This window comes from Perognathus longimembris, chromosome 4 (assembly GCF_023159225.1).
Source record: "Perognathus longimembris pacificus isolate PPM17 chromosome 4, ASM2315922v1, whole genome shotgun sequence".
Taxonomy (NCBI): Eukaryota; Metazoa; Chordata; class Mammalia; order Rodentia; family Heteromyidae; genus Perognathus; species Perognathus longimembris.
The window spans coordinates 45,850,108-45,865,197 of NC_063164.1; the positions used below are offsets into that span (position 1 = coordinate 45,850,108).

At 38.0% G+C, this 15,090-nt stretch overlaps 1 protein-coding gene across 5 annotated transcripts in view; it reads left to right on the forward strand.

The window, feature by feature from the left end:
• The first annotated feature begins 3,760 nt into the window (after positions 1-3,760).
• Positions 3,761-15,090, forward strand: part of Ccdc141 (coiled-coil domain containing 141) — a 172,527-nt gene continuing 161,197 nt past the window's right edge. For 4 of the 5 annotated variants that reach the window (XM_048345161.1, XM_048345162.1, XM_048345163.1 and 1 more), the window contains exons 1-2: positions 5,364-5,900; positions 8,374-8,496. In XM_048345161.1, the coding sequence (XP_048201118.1) occupies positions 5,799-5,900; positions 8,374-8,496 (225 nt within the window). In that variant the 5' untranslated portion in view covers positions 5,364-5,798. Of the gene's footprint in view, positions 4,040-5,363; positions 5,901-8,373; positions 8,497-15,090 lie in introns of those variants that run through there. The other variant, XM_048345160.1, reaches the window with a different exon arrangement.

Consider the following 15,090-nt stretch of genomic DNA (forward strand, 5'->3'; position numbering starts at 1 on the left):
ATGTTTAATCTATTCAGATTGTCTATTGTGTAATTTTGTTCAACTTAATTTAAAACATTAATTTTAAATTTTATAGTAACTACTAGATTTAGGAAATTTCTTAGTACATATTGTTATCATAGAAATAATAACACATGATTGTCAGACCATCATCTTTGTTCCAGCCATTACTGTGCTGTACAGTTACTGTCATTCAACAAACCTTTATGATAGAAATAGTCCTATAATCCTAATTTATAATGAGGAAACAGGCACAAAGAGGTAAAGCAACCTAACTTCAGAGTGCATTTTTCTGACTCACTGCTTTTCCCATATTGTACAATTCAACTGCTTTTATTGCTAAATCACGACCAATTTATTATTCCTGTAGATGTGTATATTCTAATTGGAAGTACCTTAATAGCATCCTCTGATTTCTCTGGAAAATTCTAAATGTAACCATTGTGATCTGTTTATTGAAACCATTCATTACCAAGTGGATTTTTCTCAGCTTTTATCACTACATTTTTCTCTCACTTCTTTATTTCATTGTTTACAATCTGCTTTCCTTACTCAAATCACAGTGTTGGAGCAATGGAAACTTCTTTAATTTGTTCATGCTATATTCCTAATAGATATGTATCTGCTGTGTAACAATACTCAATAACCATAATTATTGGTTATGTAGATAAATACTGAATAAAGGAATGGTTATAGAGTATACAGGTCATGTGATTTGTTCAGGCATCTAGTATTTATAAGCACCAATTCTGTTTCTAGACTGCACTGTTAATGACATTTCCTAAACACCAGGATCTCCTCTGACTTCTTGGTGTGAAGCAGGTCTTATGTCTACAATCACTCTGTGAAGAGATCTGAAAAGATTCAGGATGAAGAGCTATTTCATTCTGGATAAACAAAGATCTTTCTGCGTATACTTGAGAAATAGTACTAGAGGAGGTCAAATAATTAGAAAGTAACACGTTTATCCTATCAGCATATAATTATTAAATTTTGAACAACAGATTTTGAGGAAATAGGAATAGAGATAGATGTTTTAACTTCTGAAAGAAGTTGACCATTCATCTTGGTCACAATAGATGGAAGAAATCTGGATAGATGAAGGGAGGTAAGGGATGATAGTCCTGGATAGAATGGATCAATTAAGGTACAAAACATAGCTCCTTTGAGGATCTGAGAATAATGGCATATACGATTGCATAGGTATTGGGGGCGGGGGGGGGGGGGAACGACTATGAACAGGTTTGAAGCCTAGACAGAAAATGTTGGACTAGGGGTGGCTTATTTGGTACATCACTCATGTGTAAATTACAAAGTTGGGAAAGTAAGTAATTCCTGCATTATTATATGGATGATATGGTAGAACAAGTGTAAAGCAATTATCCTAGCTCCTGACATAATTATCAGTCACTAAATGGTTGCTGGTATTACTACTTCTCATAATGAAAGCAGACAAAACTTTGACTTGAGTTTTCCACCTGGAGAAATAAACTCATTTTGGATTTTTTGTGCCATGTATCTAACTTATCTTGATAAAATTGAATGTAACTTAACAATAAGAGTACTGATTAAGAAAAACACCCACGGGCTGGGGATATAGCCTAGTGGCAAGAGTGCCTGCCTCGGATACACGAGGCCCTAGGTTCGATTCCCCAGCACTACATATACAGAAAACGGCCAGAAGCGGCGCTGTGGCTCAAGTGGCAGAGTGCTAGCCTTGAGCGGGAAGAAGCCAGGGACAGTGCTCAGGCCCTGAGTCCAAGGCCCAGGACTGGCCAAAAAAAAAAAAGAAAAACACCCAGGATGTTGGAAAACAACCAAACAAGCAGACCCCACATAAACTCCAGCAAAGAAAAGATACTGTTTTAGTGGCATACCGGTGATAGAGTTGAAAAGCATAGTCTTCAAGTTATTGGCTCTGTGTATTTCTTAAAAGATGCTACTTCTAACTCTACATATCCACTTATAACTTTTTCACCATAATTCAGTTTGTACAGGAACAGACATTTTCCAGGGCGATAAGCAGAGAAGGCATCAATAACTTTTGCAAAATCTTCTGCAGGCTTCAAAGGTATGAGAATTCCTGGAAGGTTCTCGTTTATTTTTGTTTTGCTTTTTAGGGTGACGATATGGTAGGCAAAGTATAAATAAACTATAACTCAAAAGGCTTTTACTATTTTAACATTAAAATATGGTGTACCAATTTCTTGAGTACAATATATTACATATTAACTATTCTCCAAAATAGTTAGTAGAGTTCATAGGGCAACTTGCAATTATTATTCTAGACGAAGAAAACTAGGTCAAGGCTCTGGAATCACTAGATGTTGATTCAGAGTTTTGATAAGCATGGCTGTAAAAGGAAGGACTAACAATGAAAAAAAAGTGGAAGAGAAAGCAAGTGGAGAGGAATTGATTCAAGTCTTGTGAAGATTTTAAAGCCAAGAATTTGAAAAAAAAATTACTGAGGAATCACTTAAATACATTCCTGCAGTTTGCTTTACTGATCAAGTCCACCAAAGTAGAAAGCATTTTCTTTGTGCAACAGCCTACACCTACTCCATCTATTTTAAGAGAAAGAAAGGTCATCAACACACACAAAAGGGCACTACCTTTGTTACTGAATAACTGGATTAATCTTTTAACAAAGTCTTAAATAGTTCTAATTCCCCTTTCCCCTAAACCTTGTGATTAACTTGAACTTGAGCCATATGCTCTCTTCTCTCCATTTCTACCTCCTTTCCTCTGACCAGCCTGAAGTTTCAGAAGTCCTATTTTGTCTTCCACAACCCTTGCACAATCATCCCTGTTGAGGGGGCTTTGTGGAGAGAGCCACTCTTTACTACCCTGTGGTTTTTGCAGTCTGTTGCCCAAACATCCCTTTCCCTTCTGAAGACCTTTATGCAACTTCTGACATACACAGTTTTGAGCAATCGGATTAACTTTGGGTGAAAGTACACTGAATATTTGAGTGCAGGCTATTGTTTGCTGTTCTGATTGGCAAAGTACACAATAACTTAAGCAATGGTCCTTGTGCATTCTAGTTTAGAGTGTAGATATTCCTATACAAACTGAATTTTAGTGAAATATTCTCCATGGGAATCATAAGTTTATAAGTGGATATATAAAGTTGAAAGTAGCAACTTTTAAGAAATATATAGAGCTAATAACTTGAAGACCATTTCATATGAATACTTTTCAACTCTATCACTGGGTATTCCACTAAAACAAAATCTTTTCTTTGCTGAAGTATATGTTGGGTCTGTTTGGATTTTTCAACTTCCTGAGTGTTTTTCTTAATCAGTACTCTTTTTTGCCAGTCCTGGGGCTTTGGACTCGGGCCTGAGCACTCAAGGCTAGCACTCTGCCACTTGAGCCACAGCACCACTTCTGGCCATTTTCTGTATACGTGGTGCTGGGGAATTGAACCCAGGGCTTCATGTATTCGAGGCAAGCACTCTTTGCCACTAGGCCATATCCCCAGCCCCTTAATCAGTACTCTTATTGTTAAGTTACATTCAAGTTTATGAGGATAAATTAGATAGAGCTGGTACAAAAAATCCAAAATGAGCCTGTTTTTCCAGATGGAAACTTCAAGTCAAAGTTTTGTCTGCTATTATCCTGAGAAGTAGTAATACCAGCAACCATTCAGTGACTGATGATTACATGTCAGGAGCTAGGATAATTACTTTACACTTTTTCTTCCATAGCATCCATACAATATGGCAACAATGACTTTTTTTCTCAACTTCGTATATTCTGTGACAAAGGCACCAACTCTTTTACTTGAGTATAACTAGTTAAAAGCTAGTTGCCATCAATTTGTTTGAGTTTGTGTAGATCAACTGCATGCTGGCTCAAGTGGAAGACCTGCCTTTAACATTCCTGGATGGTTGGTTCTCTGCAAGCTCTCCAGTCAGGCATACATTGAAACAATTCATGTTTTCTATATTGTAGAGTGTCTTGGTGTTTGCTATGCCAAGCTTGATCTAACTTGGCAACAGGTGAAGTCGGTTGAGCAGGAATCTGGGGCCCACATGTAATTTCCCTCTCATTGAATTAGTAGATAGATGCCTAGAGCAGAAGATCTGGATCAAGAGTATACCGTGTTTTGGGAAAGAAAAATAATTTCTCAGAACCCAAGGACATCCAGGTGCTGATGGCTTATGCCTGTATTCTTAGCTATTCAGGAAAATGAGATCTGAGGATCATGGTTGGAAACCTGCAGGAAAATCTGAGACTCTTACCTCTACTTAACTATGAAAAAGCTGGAAATGGATATGCTGCTCAAATGGTAGAGTGCCAGCCTTGAGTGAAAAAGGCTAAGGGGCCACACCCAGGCACTGAGTTCAAGCCCTCATACTAGCACAAAACGAAAACAAAACTCAAATAAACAAAACACTCCAAGTATATGTAACAATACTCTCCCCTTTGCTCAAGAATGTTATTCTGAACCTTAGCAGAACATAGCAATGGTGCTTACTAAAACTTCTGAGCAGCACTATGAATCTGAACATGCTTTTAAACTAAGCTAAGAAGTTTGTAGCATGAGAGGGTTCATTTAACTCTGTTTATTGCTACATCCTTCACTCTGGCTTTGTTCCAGAGAATCATGGTTCCAACAACTTTGTGATGGTTCCAACAGCTTTGGAGTTCATGGCTCTCATGTGTTTGCCCTCTGCCCTCTGCCCTCTGCCCTCTGCCCTACACTTCAGGGTTATTTTCAGCTGTTCTTTGACAGGGAATTCAACAGCTGCTACTTAATACCATAGACAGCTTGTGACACATGCTGAGTTTCTAGCAACAGGATTAATCTGATGGTTTGGGGCTGTGATTTGAAGCTGGTTGTAATTTTCCTGCTCTGAAAGTAAAGGGGAAAACAAAACCCAAGACCATTCTTTTACAAACTAGGTAGCAAAATAGACAGTGTTAACCTAAAATTACACAAGAACTATTTTTCTTATTGCAATTAAAAGGTAACCAAAATGGGCTCTGCTTCCTAGTAGTTGTGCTAACTGAATTTGAAAACATTGTTCAGAGGAGAACTTCTGAAATAATAGGTACCTCTTGATAAATGGTGGTTGAAATACCATTTTAATTGCTGTTAAGAAACCCAAGGCTCTGTGGATGCAATAGATAAGGCAATCTAACCACAGATCACAAGGAATGAGGCTCCCAGAAAATGGGATCATTCCACAGACTTCATTTGGCAATGGATGGCATTTTTAGAAAAGCTGATTAAACTAATAATATGTTCTGAGAAATTTTGTGACTTAACCCCAAAACAAATACCAGAACTTTAAAGAAAGTACATTTTTGGTGGTTTGTTTCATGTAAAAGAGACTTAAAAAAAAAAACAAAAAACTTTATATCCGGGTCAGTGAGTTGCTGAATTCAAAGTCCATAGTTACAACTATTTAGTTTCAAAGGCAAAACTAATTTGGGTTGTCAGGATGTCATTTTTTTTCCATTTTCTATCAAACATCAGCTGATAGGCAAAGAGCTTGAAGCTGTCCTCCACGCTGCAGATAATGGCAAAAATAACAGCCACTTAATGTTACCATACGGGGTGTGGCTTTTTTCTCCGATGGCTCCTCTCGCTGTGTCTCTCATGATAAACTCAATGGGGTTGTCTATTTTTAACTTCCTGTTCTTTCCTTTTGGCAGAGTAATCAGTGTGAGCAGGGCTCTTTCCCTGAATGAATCCCAGTAACCCCAGTGTTTGCCTTCTGAAATGAACAGCAGACACGCATCTGTGCAGAGGCTGCCCAAGAAATAAACTCTGCTTCTACAGTGCCATGTCCGGACAAGGAGCTCCTGCTGTGGGCTTTTCCACGACAACTGTCAGTTCAGTCGTCGTGCAGGCTGGGGACTCCAAGATTGTGATAGCTGTCATAAAGGTAAGCTAGCAACTTTCTTTCTTTTTTTCTTGTGGGACTGTGGGCTTCTTGCCTTACATAGAACACTCAGTAATAATGCCGTGGTCAGCAGGATGCTGCATGTAGCACTTCCCAGCAAGTGCTTTTGCTTACTTAAATCCAGGTCTCAGAGAAACTTCTCAGTTTCAGCAATTTACTAGTTTTTCATTCCTTTTTAGTTAATCAGATTGACAAAATAAACTCTACCATAAACCTTTCATTGGGTCTTTAGAGGTAAGCCTGTGTGATTAGAGGTCAGAACTGCATCTGGGAGGGGGCACTGGGCATTGTCTGCGTTTTGAGTGGACATGCGAAGGGCAGGAGGCAGGTGAGAAGGTGGCACACTATTGAGCACGATAGTGTCTGGTGTCTGAGCACCCCTCCCCCCCAAGTAAAAGGCTCTGACATGTGTCCCCCTTCCCCCAGCTCTGGTTTTGACATGGCAAAGGCACTGTTACATCTTGGCACCGTTGGGTGAACAAAGACCGTTGGCCCACAGCCTGTGTCCACTTACTCTTAATAAGAAGGGAACGCTTCTTAGAACTTAAATGCACATTTCATATTTAGCAATTTGCTCATTTGCCAGGATGACCATACATCTTTAGGTTGCAGAAGACATTCATGATTTTATTCCCTATAAAAGCACCCCAGGAAAGACCTCTCAAGCATTCCATCTGGGCTGTAGACAATTTACTACCTAAAGCATTCTCAAAGGAAGTTGATGCCTACCAGCCAAGGACGTTCAGAACCCCAGCAGACTTAATTGAATTTTTTTTCTGGTTTGTTTTTGTAGTTGTTGTTGCTGCTGCTGTTTGTTATAGTAAGGACAGCAGGGCCTGTTGAATTTAACTTAATTGCAAATTTTATGATGATATGAAGATTAATAACAGGTACACAGAATTTGACAATGAGACCCTCTAGAATCACAGAATGCCAATTTGGCACTGTGCTGAGATCTACTCTGCTGTAAACAGGACCTAGGTGGACTCTCTTTCTGTCTCTTCTTTCCAAAGCAGCAAGTGGAGATGAAAAAAAAAATGCCTGAAGGAGAAGCTGATCGTTTGCCTGTGATTTCAGGATGCTTTGATTAGATGCAAATTCGGGAAGTGAGGGAAAAGAGGCACATTCACTACTTAGGCAGACCTTACTTTTCCTTGCATATGAAACATTTTTGGAGCAGGATGAGTAGTAATGTGTAGGGTTTAATATATAGGAGAGTCAGAGATGCATTGAACATATGAAGAAAAACCTTAAAATCCTTACATTCCATTAAAATAAGTACTTGTCACTCTCCTCTCCCCTACTACCTTTCTTTTTTTTTTTTTTTTTTTTGATTTTTTAAAAAATTTTATTGTCAAACTGATACACAGAGCGGTTACAGTTTCATACTTTAGGCATTGGATACATTTCTTGTACTATTTGTTACCTCCTCCCTCATTCCCCCCTCCCCCTCCCATGAATTGTTCAGTAGATTTACACTAAACAGTTTTGCAAGTATTGCTTTTGTACTCGTTTGTCTTTTTTACCCCGTGTCTCTCGATTTTGGTATTCCCTTTCAGTTTCCTAGTTCTAATACCTGTATATACAGTTTCCAATGTACTCAGATAAGATACAGAGATAGTGCAGGCACAACCACAGGAAGGGGATACAAGAGGATCATCAATAATAGAAGCTACGGTTTCATATCGCATGTTGAAAGTAATTACAACAGTGATGTAGCAGTCGTTTCCATAACATGGAGTTCATTTCACTTAGCATCATCTTATGTGTTCATAAGGGTATAGCTATTGGGCTCTTGTGATCCTCTGCTGTGACTAGCCTAAAAGACCTTACTTTTCCTTGCATATGAAACATTTTTGGAGCAGGATGAGTAGTAATGTGTAGGGTTTAATATATAGGAGAGTCAGAGATGCATTGAACATATGAAGAAAAACCTTAAAATCCTTACATTCCATTAAAATAAGTACTTGTCACTCTCCTCTCCCCTACTACCTTTCTTTACTGTCTTTTTCTGTAATAAATATATTCCAAGCTGTTCAGAGTGGAAAATCTGTCCTCATGGAAAAGCAATGTCTCTGTCTGATCTATGATGAAACTCATATCCCATGTGGAAAATTTCACTATTTTTGTAGAGTTCAGTTTTGTGAGAATAGAATTGTATGAGTTATTCTGTGACTTTATATTATTCGCTAATATATAATCCACTGCCTGTGTTCCTCATGGGAATTGTAAAAGTTCAAGTCCAGTATGCCAAAACACTTTATTTTAAAAGTAAAATAAGACCCAGCATAGGTTTGTATTAAACTAGTTAGTGTTTCAACTCAAATGAAGCCCACCTCTACGGAAGGAAGAAAGTGTTCCCAGTATAACTAGGAATTTCAGAAGAAAAATAGAAGTGTGAGGAGGAAGGAATCAAAGGAACTAAAAGTACATTTTATTTCATTTTTATTTTTAGTGTGGCAAATGGGTACAATTTCAACTGGCTGAGTCACAGCCCAATCTTCTAGAAATTGGGAGCAGTCAAGATGAAACCAAAAAATTGCTTCATGATCATGAACTTCTTTTGGCCAAGCTCAAGGTAAGATACTATGATACAAAGGAGTTGCAAAGTTCCTTCTTTCTTTCTGTCTTTTGTTTCCCTTTTCTTTCTTCCTTTGTCATTCTCTTCTCTTTTTTTCCTTTCTTTCTTTCTTTCTTTCTTTCATTAATTATTTCTCTCTCTTTCTTTCCTTCTCTCCTTCCTTTATTTTTTCCTTCCCTTCCTTCCTTCCTTCCTTCCTTCCTTCCTTCCTTCCTTCCTTCCTTCCTTTCTTCCTTCCTTCCTTCCTTCCTTCCTTCCTCCCACCTTCCCTCTCTTTCTTTGTTCCTGTGGTTTGAATGCAAGGCCTTGAACTTGCTAACATAAAAGAAAGAAAAAGCGGTTTCATATGATTTGTCTTGATATTTTTAGTGTCACTATTGTCACTGCCTATGGCCATTTTAATATAGTTCCAGAGTGAAATGATTAGTTTTATTTTCCTGGCCACCTCAGTGAGAAAAAAATTCATTATCTTCTTATTCCATGTATGATAGTGTCAAACAATGAAATGTTTTCAGTCGCTAGTGATACTTTCTGATAGGGAGAATTTAGAGGTTATTTTCCCTAATGAAACATCAAAGTACCTGATTTGGGGCAAAGGTATTTTTTTAAATCAGACTTGCTGAAATTATTTAGCTAAAAAATCTGAAAATAACATTGTTATTCAGGTGAAGTAAAGTCCAGCTACATAATTCTTGGGGTACAAAATATAAATGTTGGGTCCATGGCTCAAACTACAAAACATGATCTCTTATATGCCTCGTTTTCTCATTAGTGCTGGGGTCCATCAGACTCAGGGTTATGTGAGAATGGGTATAGACCCTCCCAGATCTGCGTTAGCTGTAACTCAGATAATGCCTCCCATATTGGCCTGACCTCACAGAGCAAGTGTGAGGGAGTGCATGGTACTGCAGGCAGTTCCTTTTCCCTGGAGGTAGAACCACGTAAGGCTCCAGTTCTTAGCACTTGTTTTCTTATTCTATGGGACTTAGCTTATGAAATACAAATGCAAGGAAAAAAGTCCTTGAAAATGTCAAGCCAGGGACAGGTGGAGCTCTTTGATGTAGCCGGCTTGTCCTTGTGAGTCATAACCCTCATAGGCAAATGTCCTTCTTCATAAAGATCAAAGACATTTAGTAAGGGTTCTGTTCTACAATTAAAATAGACTACACTAGGGAATAGAACATTAAGAAACAGAAACTAAAAATTGAGAAATAAACACTAATGTATAACCTGGCTACAACTACACAAGGACCATTTCCTTTTCAATCTTCATGCTTCTTTACTAAACAATAACAAGCAGGAAAAAAAAGGCACCATCACTCCTTTTCACCCTTGCTTCAAATAGTTGTTGTGCCTTGCAGATCAAATATGTCTGGCCACACCCCTCCTTTGGTCTCAAGAATGGTTATTTGTTTATTTGTTTTGTTTTGTTGCCAGTCCTGGGGCATGGACTCAGGGCCTGAGCACTGTCCCTGGCTTCTTTTTGCTCAAGGCTAGTACTCTACCTCTTGAGCCACAGCTCCACTTCTGGATTTTTTCTATATATGTGGTGCTGAGGAATTGAACCCAGGGCTTCATGTATACGAGGCGAGCACTTTACCACTAGGCCATATTCCCAGCCCTAAAGAATGGTTATTAAAAGACATAAAAAAACAAAAATCTTTTGTTGCAAAAGAGGAAGAGTTACTTTATATCTCCAGGCTGAACTGATAATGTCAAAATCTGTAGAAACATGAATGACTGAGACATGCCAGGTGCCTAGAACAAACAAGACTACTTAACCTAAGAAAGTTTCAACAGGGCCCCTGTTCTACTCTTCCAGTATCCATACTATCACTCAACCAACTCATTTGTGTCCTTCCAAAAGGCCTGTGTCTTGCGGAGGTACATCTGTACCTTCTTCTTTTCTTGCTTCACAAATCTCTGTTAGTCTCTTATCCTGCATCTTGAATATTCTTTCTCTCAAAAAATAAAAAAAAAAGGGCTGAGGTCCTCTCTTTCCCTTTTGGGGATAACTGACAGGTTCACCAAATCCACTAAAACAGTTATCAGGATGTTCTGTGATTATAATACTTTCGTATTACTAGTTTCTTTGAATATTTTGGCTGAAGTTATCATTTCCAATTCAGAGACAGGTATAAGTTGAATCTTATACATAGACAGTTGGTTTTCTCATTGTACAGTGGCAAAAAGAATTGCATAAATAAGCCAGAAAAATTGAAGAATTAGTCCTGAAGAATGCAGTGATTCAAACCTGGGCTATCCACCTGCTCCATAAGTCTTTGCTCTGCTCTCTGGGCTTGAAGCTATCTTTCAAGGTAGTGATCCATGATCATCATAAAGGATTGTGTATATTAAAAAACAAACAACAAGCATGACAATATGAAAAAGCAGGGGCCAGGATTAAAAACACCCATGTTTTTGGTGTAATTATTCTACAAACTCAACTTTCAATTCAAGGTCTTCCTATTATACAAAGATCTTGTGTGATTTGTTCTGATTCCCAATTCCATGAACTGTGGAAACTCAGTATTCCCTCACCAGGTCTGCTCATTCCCAGAGGTTTGCTTTCTTGTGGTTTCCTGTGTTTTATCTCTTTTGTATAAGCCTATTAACTTAAAATCATATCCTTTCCCCAGCCTTCACTAACAAGTTATGACACCCAGCATTTTTTGGCTTACGGATGAATTGCAAATATCATGTGTGGAGGTTCACAGTAGTGTGGGTTCTCAAATCATGTCACTTCTTTCTCCCCATCAAGCAACCCCAAGGGGAAAGCTTTCTTAATTAGAGCAAAATGTCAATCCCCAGCCCCTATGCTCAGATTTGCATATCCAAATCTACACAGGTTCTTGGTTAGGTTACGGTTTACCATTTATCAGATTCCATCCTCCTTGGTAAGCAGTTGATACTGGAAGATCTAAAGAACTCTGCATTTACAGCTTTTTTTTTTTTTAAGTTTTTATTATAAAACTGATGTACATAGAGGTTACAGTTTCATACGTTAGGCATTGGATACATTTCTTGTACTGTTTGTTAATTTACAGCTTTTTACTTGCAAAATGAGAGAACAGAACAGATCTTATCATTAAGTGGTAAGGGATTGTGAGCCATTTTCTGTCCTTGAATACAAGTGTAAGAAAATGAGTTCTTAAATGAAAGAGTATTTTGACTTCACCTAGACCTTTAGCCATTTCCTCCTCCTCCTCCCCCTCCCCCTCCCCCTCCCCCTCCCCCTCCCCTCCCCCTCCTCCTCCCCCTGCCCCTCCTCCTCCTTCTTGTTTGCCAGTCCTGGGGCTTGAACTCAGGGCCTGAGCAGTGTCTCTGGCTTCTTTTTGCTCAAGGATAGCACTCTACCACTTGAGCCACCGCACCACTTCTGGCTTTTTCTGTTTATGTGGTACATGCTAGACAAGAACTCTACCACTAAGCCACATTCCCAGCCCCACCACTACTTCTTAATGTCAATCTCTCATACTCCCTCCCACCTACCTGCCACATTAACCAAGCCATACAGCCTAAGACATTTTAAGCAGCAGAAACATCTTCCAGATAGAACTGATTTTTATGTAACTGTATTTCTAAAATGTAAAAAAGAAAAGAAATTATCAAGGAATCTGAACTTATTTCAGGCTTTCCAACGTTTTCAAATGAAAAAATATTGCCAATGGATAGATCACTAATTCAATCATTTGTTAGTTGGGTGTATGCAACCTTAAATTGTAGCAAAAAATTGTTAGTTCCAAGCTCATTTTAATAGGAGATTTTCACAGGGTAGGGATGAAGAATCAATAAACATTTAATGTTCATTTCAGATCTTTCCTTATGCATAAGGCCCTGAACTGGTCTAATTACCAAGAAAAACTCTCCAAAAGGGTTGTAGCGAGGGTATAGGAGTCAATGCTGAGTCCTTTCTAATTGGGCAAAGTATTTATTTCCTCATCTCAAGATATACATTTGGAAAATTAGGACAGTAATAGTTATTCTTCACATTACTAAAAAGAAAGTTTGGGAAGAGAAATGTGACAATACATGGACATACATATGGCTTTCAAAAGGAAATGTAGCATAATTATTCATGCTAATAAGAAATATTTCAGAGTAATTTGGATGCTCAATTTAATAGAAAAATATTTTTTGCCTTCCACTGAAAATTATCTTATATCTTAGTAATTTACATGAAAGGGAAATATTCTGGAAACAGAATCTCATGAGTGTTGCTAATGTTGGTAATGTCTGTGTCACAGAGATTTTATTTTGCCTTCAGCAGTGTACTTCACAATCTCAGTGGAGTCTCCAGAGGAAAAAATATTTCCCCATTTTCAGTGGTAGAAACATAATTATGTGGGGGGAAAAAAGCTTTAACTCTCCAAAGACATCTAGGTTCCCAATTCATGCTCAAATTATTTCTAACAAAAAAGAAACCATTCAGGAAAATGAAGAGGTAGATAGATTCAAGCCAGGTAAAGGTCTCCCTATGGCTACTATGGATATTTTACCTTCAAGTGAGCACAAAGTGGACAAAGGCAGGAAAGAAGAGGCAAAAGTACTACAGGGATGCTTCCGAGAACCTTCTAGTCAGACAATCTTTCAGCTACCTTGCTAGTGCTCAAAGGAATGAGATGGTATGTGCAAAGAAAAGTCCTGTGTTTATAGATACATGACCAATGCCTTGGCTGAAGAATGACTCTTCAGAGCATAAAACATTGAACCATTTCACCCCTCATTTGTCTCTCATAAAACTGTGGGTTTCCTAGTTCTGAGTAAATCTCTGGCCCAATGAAAATTTATTTTTGTCCTATTCCCATTTACTGAGCTAGAAATGAATGTAATATGAATAGAATATACTAGTAGTAGAGCCAAAAGTCTCAAAACTTGCCCTAAATAACAGTGAGATTTTAGGAAAATAATTTTAAAGATATATTTTGAAGTTATGTGATTTAAATAATACTAATTAGAGATATTTTGTAGCATGTGTGTGTATGTGTGTGTGTGTGTGTGTGTGTGTGTGCATGTATACACATGTGGGTCATGGAACTTAGGCCTGAGTGTTGTTCCTGAACATTTTTTCTCAAGGTAAATGCTCTACCACTTGAGCTACAAGTTCTACTTCTTTTTTTGTGGTTAGTTGAAGATAGGAGTCACACAGACTTTCCTGCCCAAGTTGGCTTCAAACCATGCTGCTCAGATTTCTTCCTCCTCCTTTGCAGCTAAGATTACAGGTGTGAGCCACCAGACCCTGAGACATGTATGATCTTAATGTAATTAAATTCTTTCAGTATTGAAAGAGTAGTACATATCAGTGTCATAGGGTTTCATCTTAAATATTTAATTCATATAGAAGATCCATGTTTTCTATTTTCTTGCTTTGCAAAGTCTATAGATTTAGAAATTGTACTCTCTCACAGGTAATAAGGAAGCACCCACCATCTTTTCTCTTCACATTTTTCTCCCTTCAAAAGTGATAAGAAATGTACTCCCTTCCTTATGTATGAAACTGTAACCCCTCTGTACATCACTTTAATTATAAAGAAGTGAAAGGGAAAAAAAAAGGAATTTCCTAAATTTGAAATAAAACAAAAAAACAACTAACATGATACTTGGCTGGTAAGACTGAGGTAAGGAATAATCTGAATGAAGAGGCCAGACTCAAGGATGTTTTGGAGCCCTGCCTGCTCCTGAACTATAGATTCTCTTTTCTTTGCTTTTGCTGACCTGACCAGCAGACACAGGGCATGCTCCTTCTGGGAGAGTTGTGTTTCAGATACTATCTTCTCTACAGGCAGGTCCCAAAGGTTAGATTTAGAAAGAAAAAGTAAAATCCAAATCAATCCTGTCCTCCAGTTTGTCTTCACCACAGCCAATTGCTCCATATTTGACTCTGCTCTCTATCTTTTCAATTGGTTTGGAATCTTGAAGAAAGAGGACTAAGATCTGATGTTTTCCAAGTTCTGACACAGTTACCTGTGGTTCCAATAGGTTGGTGTTTAGGTGTTTAGTAAGTACCTGCTTTAATTTTCAGTGATGATTTTTTAAAAGCCACTGAAATAAGATAAGAACTATGCATTTCTGAAACATCAGAAATGCATAAGCAGTTTGTTGCTCTTTAAGATTTTAATCAGGTTTTTTTCTATCCTAATACATACAAAATAGCTTCTCAATTATGAAACATTAAAACTTCTTGATGATTTCTCTGTTCCACTGGGCATTTTTTCTCGTGTACAGGTCATGTCCTTTCCTATATGTTAAATTCTAGTGAAAAAGGGGGAGCTGCTGTGTGTTCCAAAGATTCAAATTCAATTAGCATTCTTTGGCTCTGGAAAGTTCCTTCAGTGGTCTTGTACAAGGTTATTTTTGTAAATAGATGTGAGAGTGTCTTGGCCCATTTCTCATGATATAATACAAGGCCTAAAGGGAGTTATTTATAAAAAAAATACCATAATTTTGAAGGCTAAGAAATTTAAGGTCAAGGTGAGGCTGATTTGAGGGTCTACTCTCTCTCTCATGCAAGATGGTGTCTTATTGTTCCATACTTCAAAGGGGAGGGACACTGTATTTTCACATGAAAGAAGGCATAGAAGTGAAGTAGTG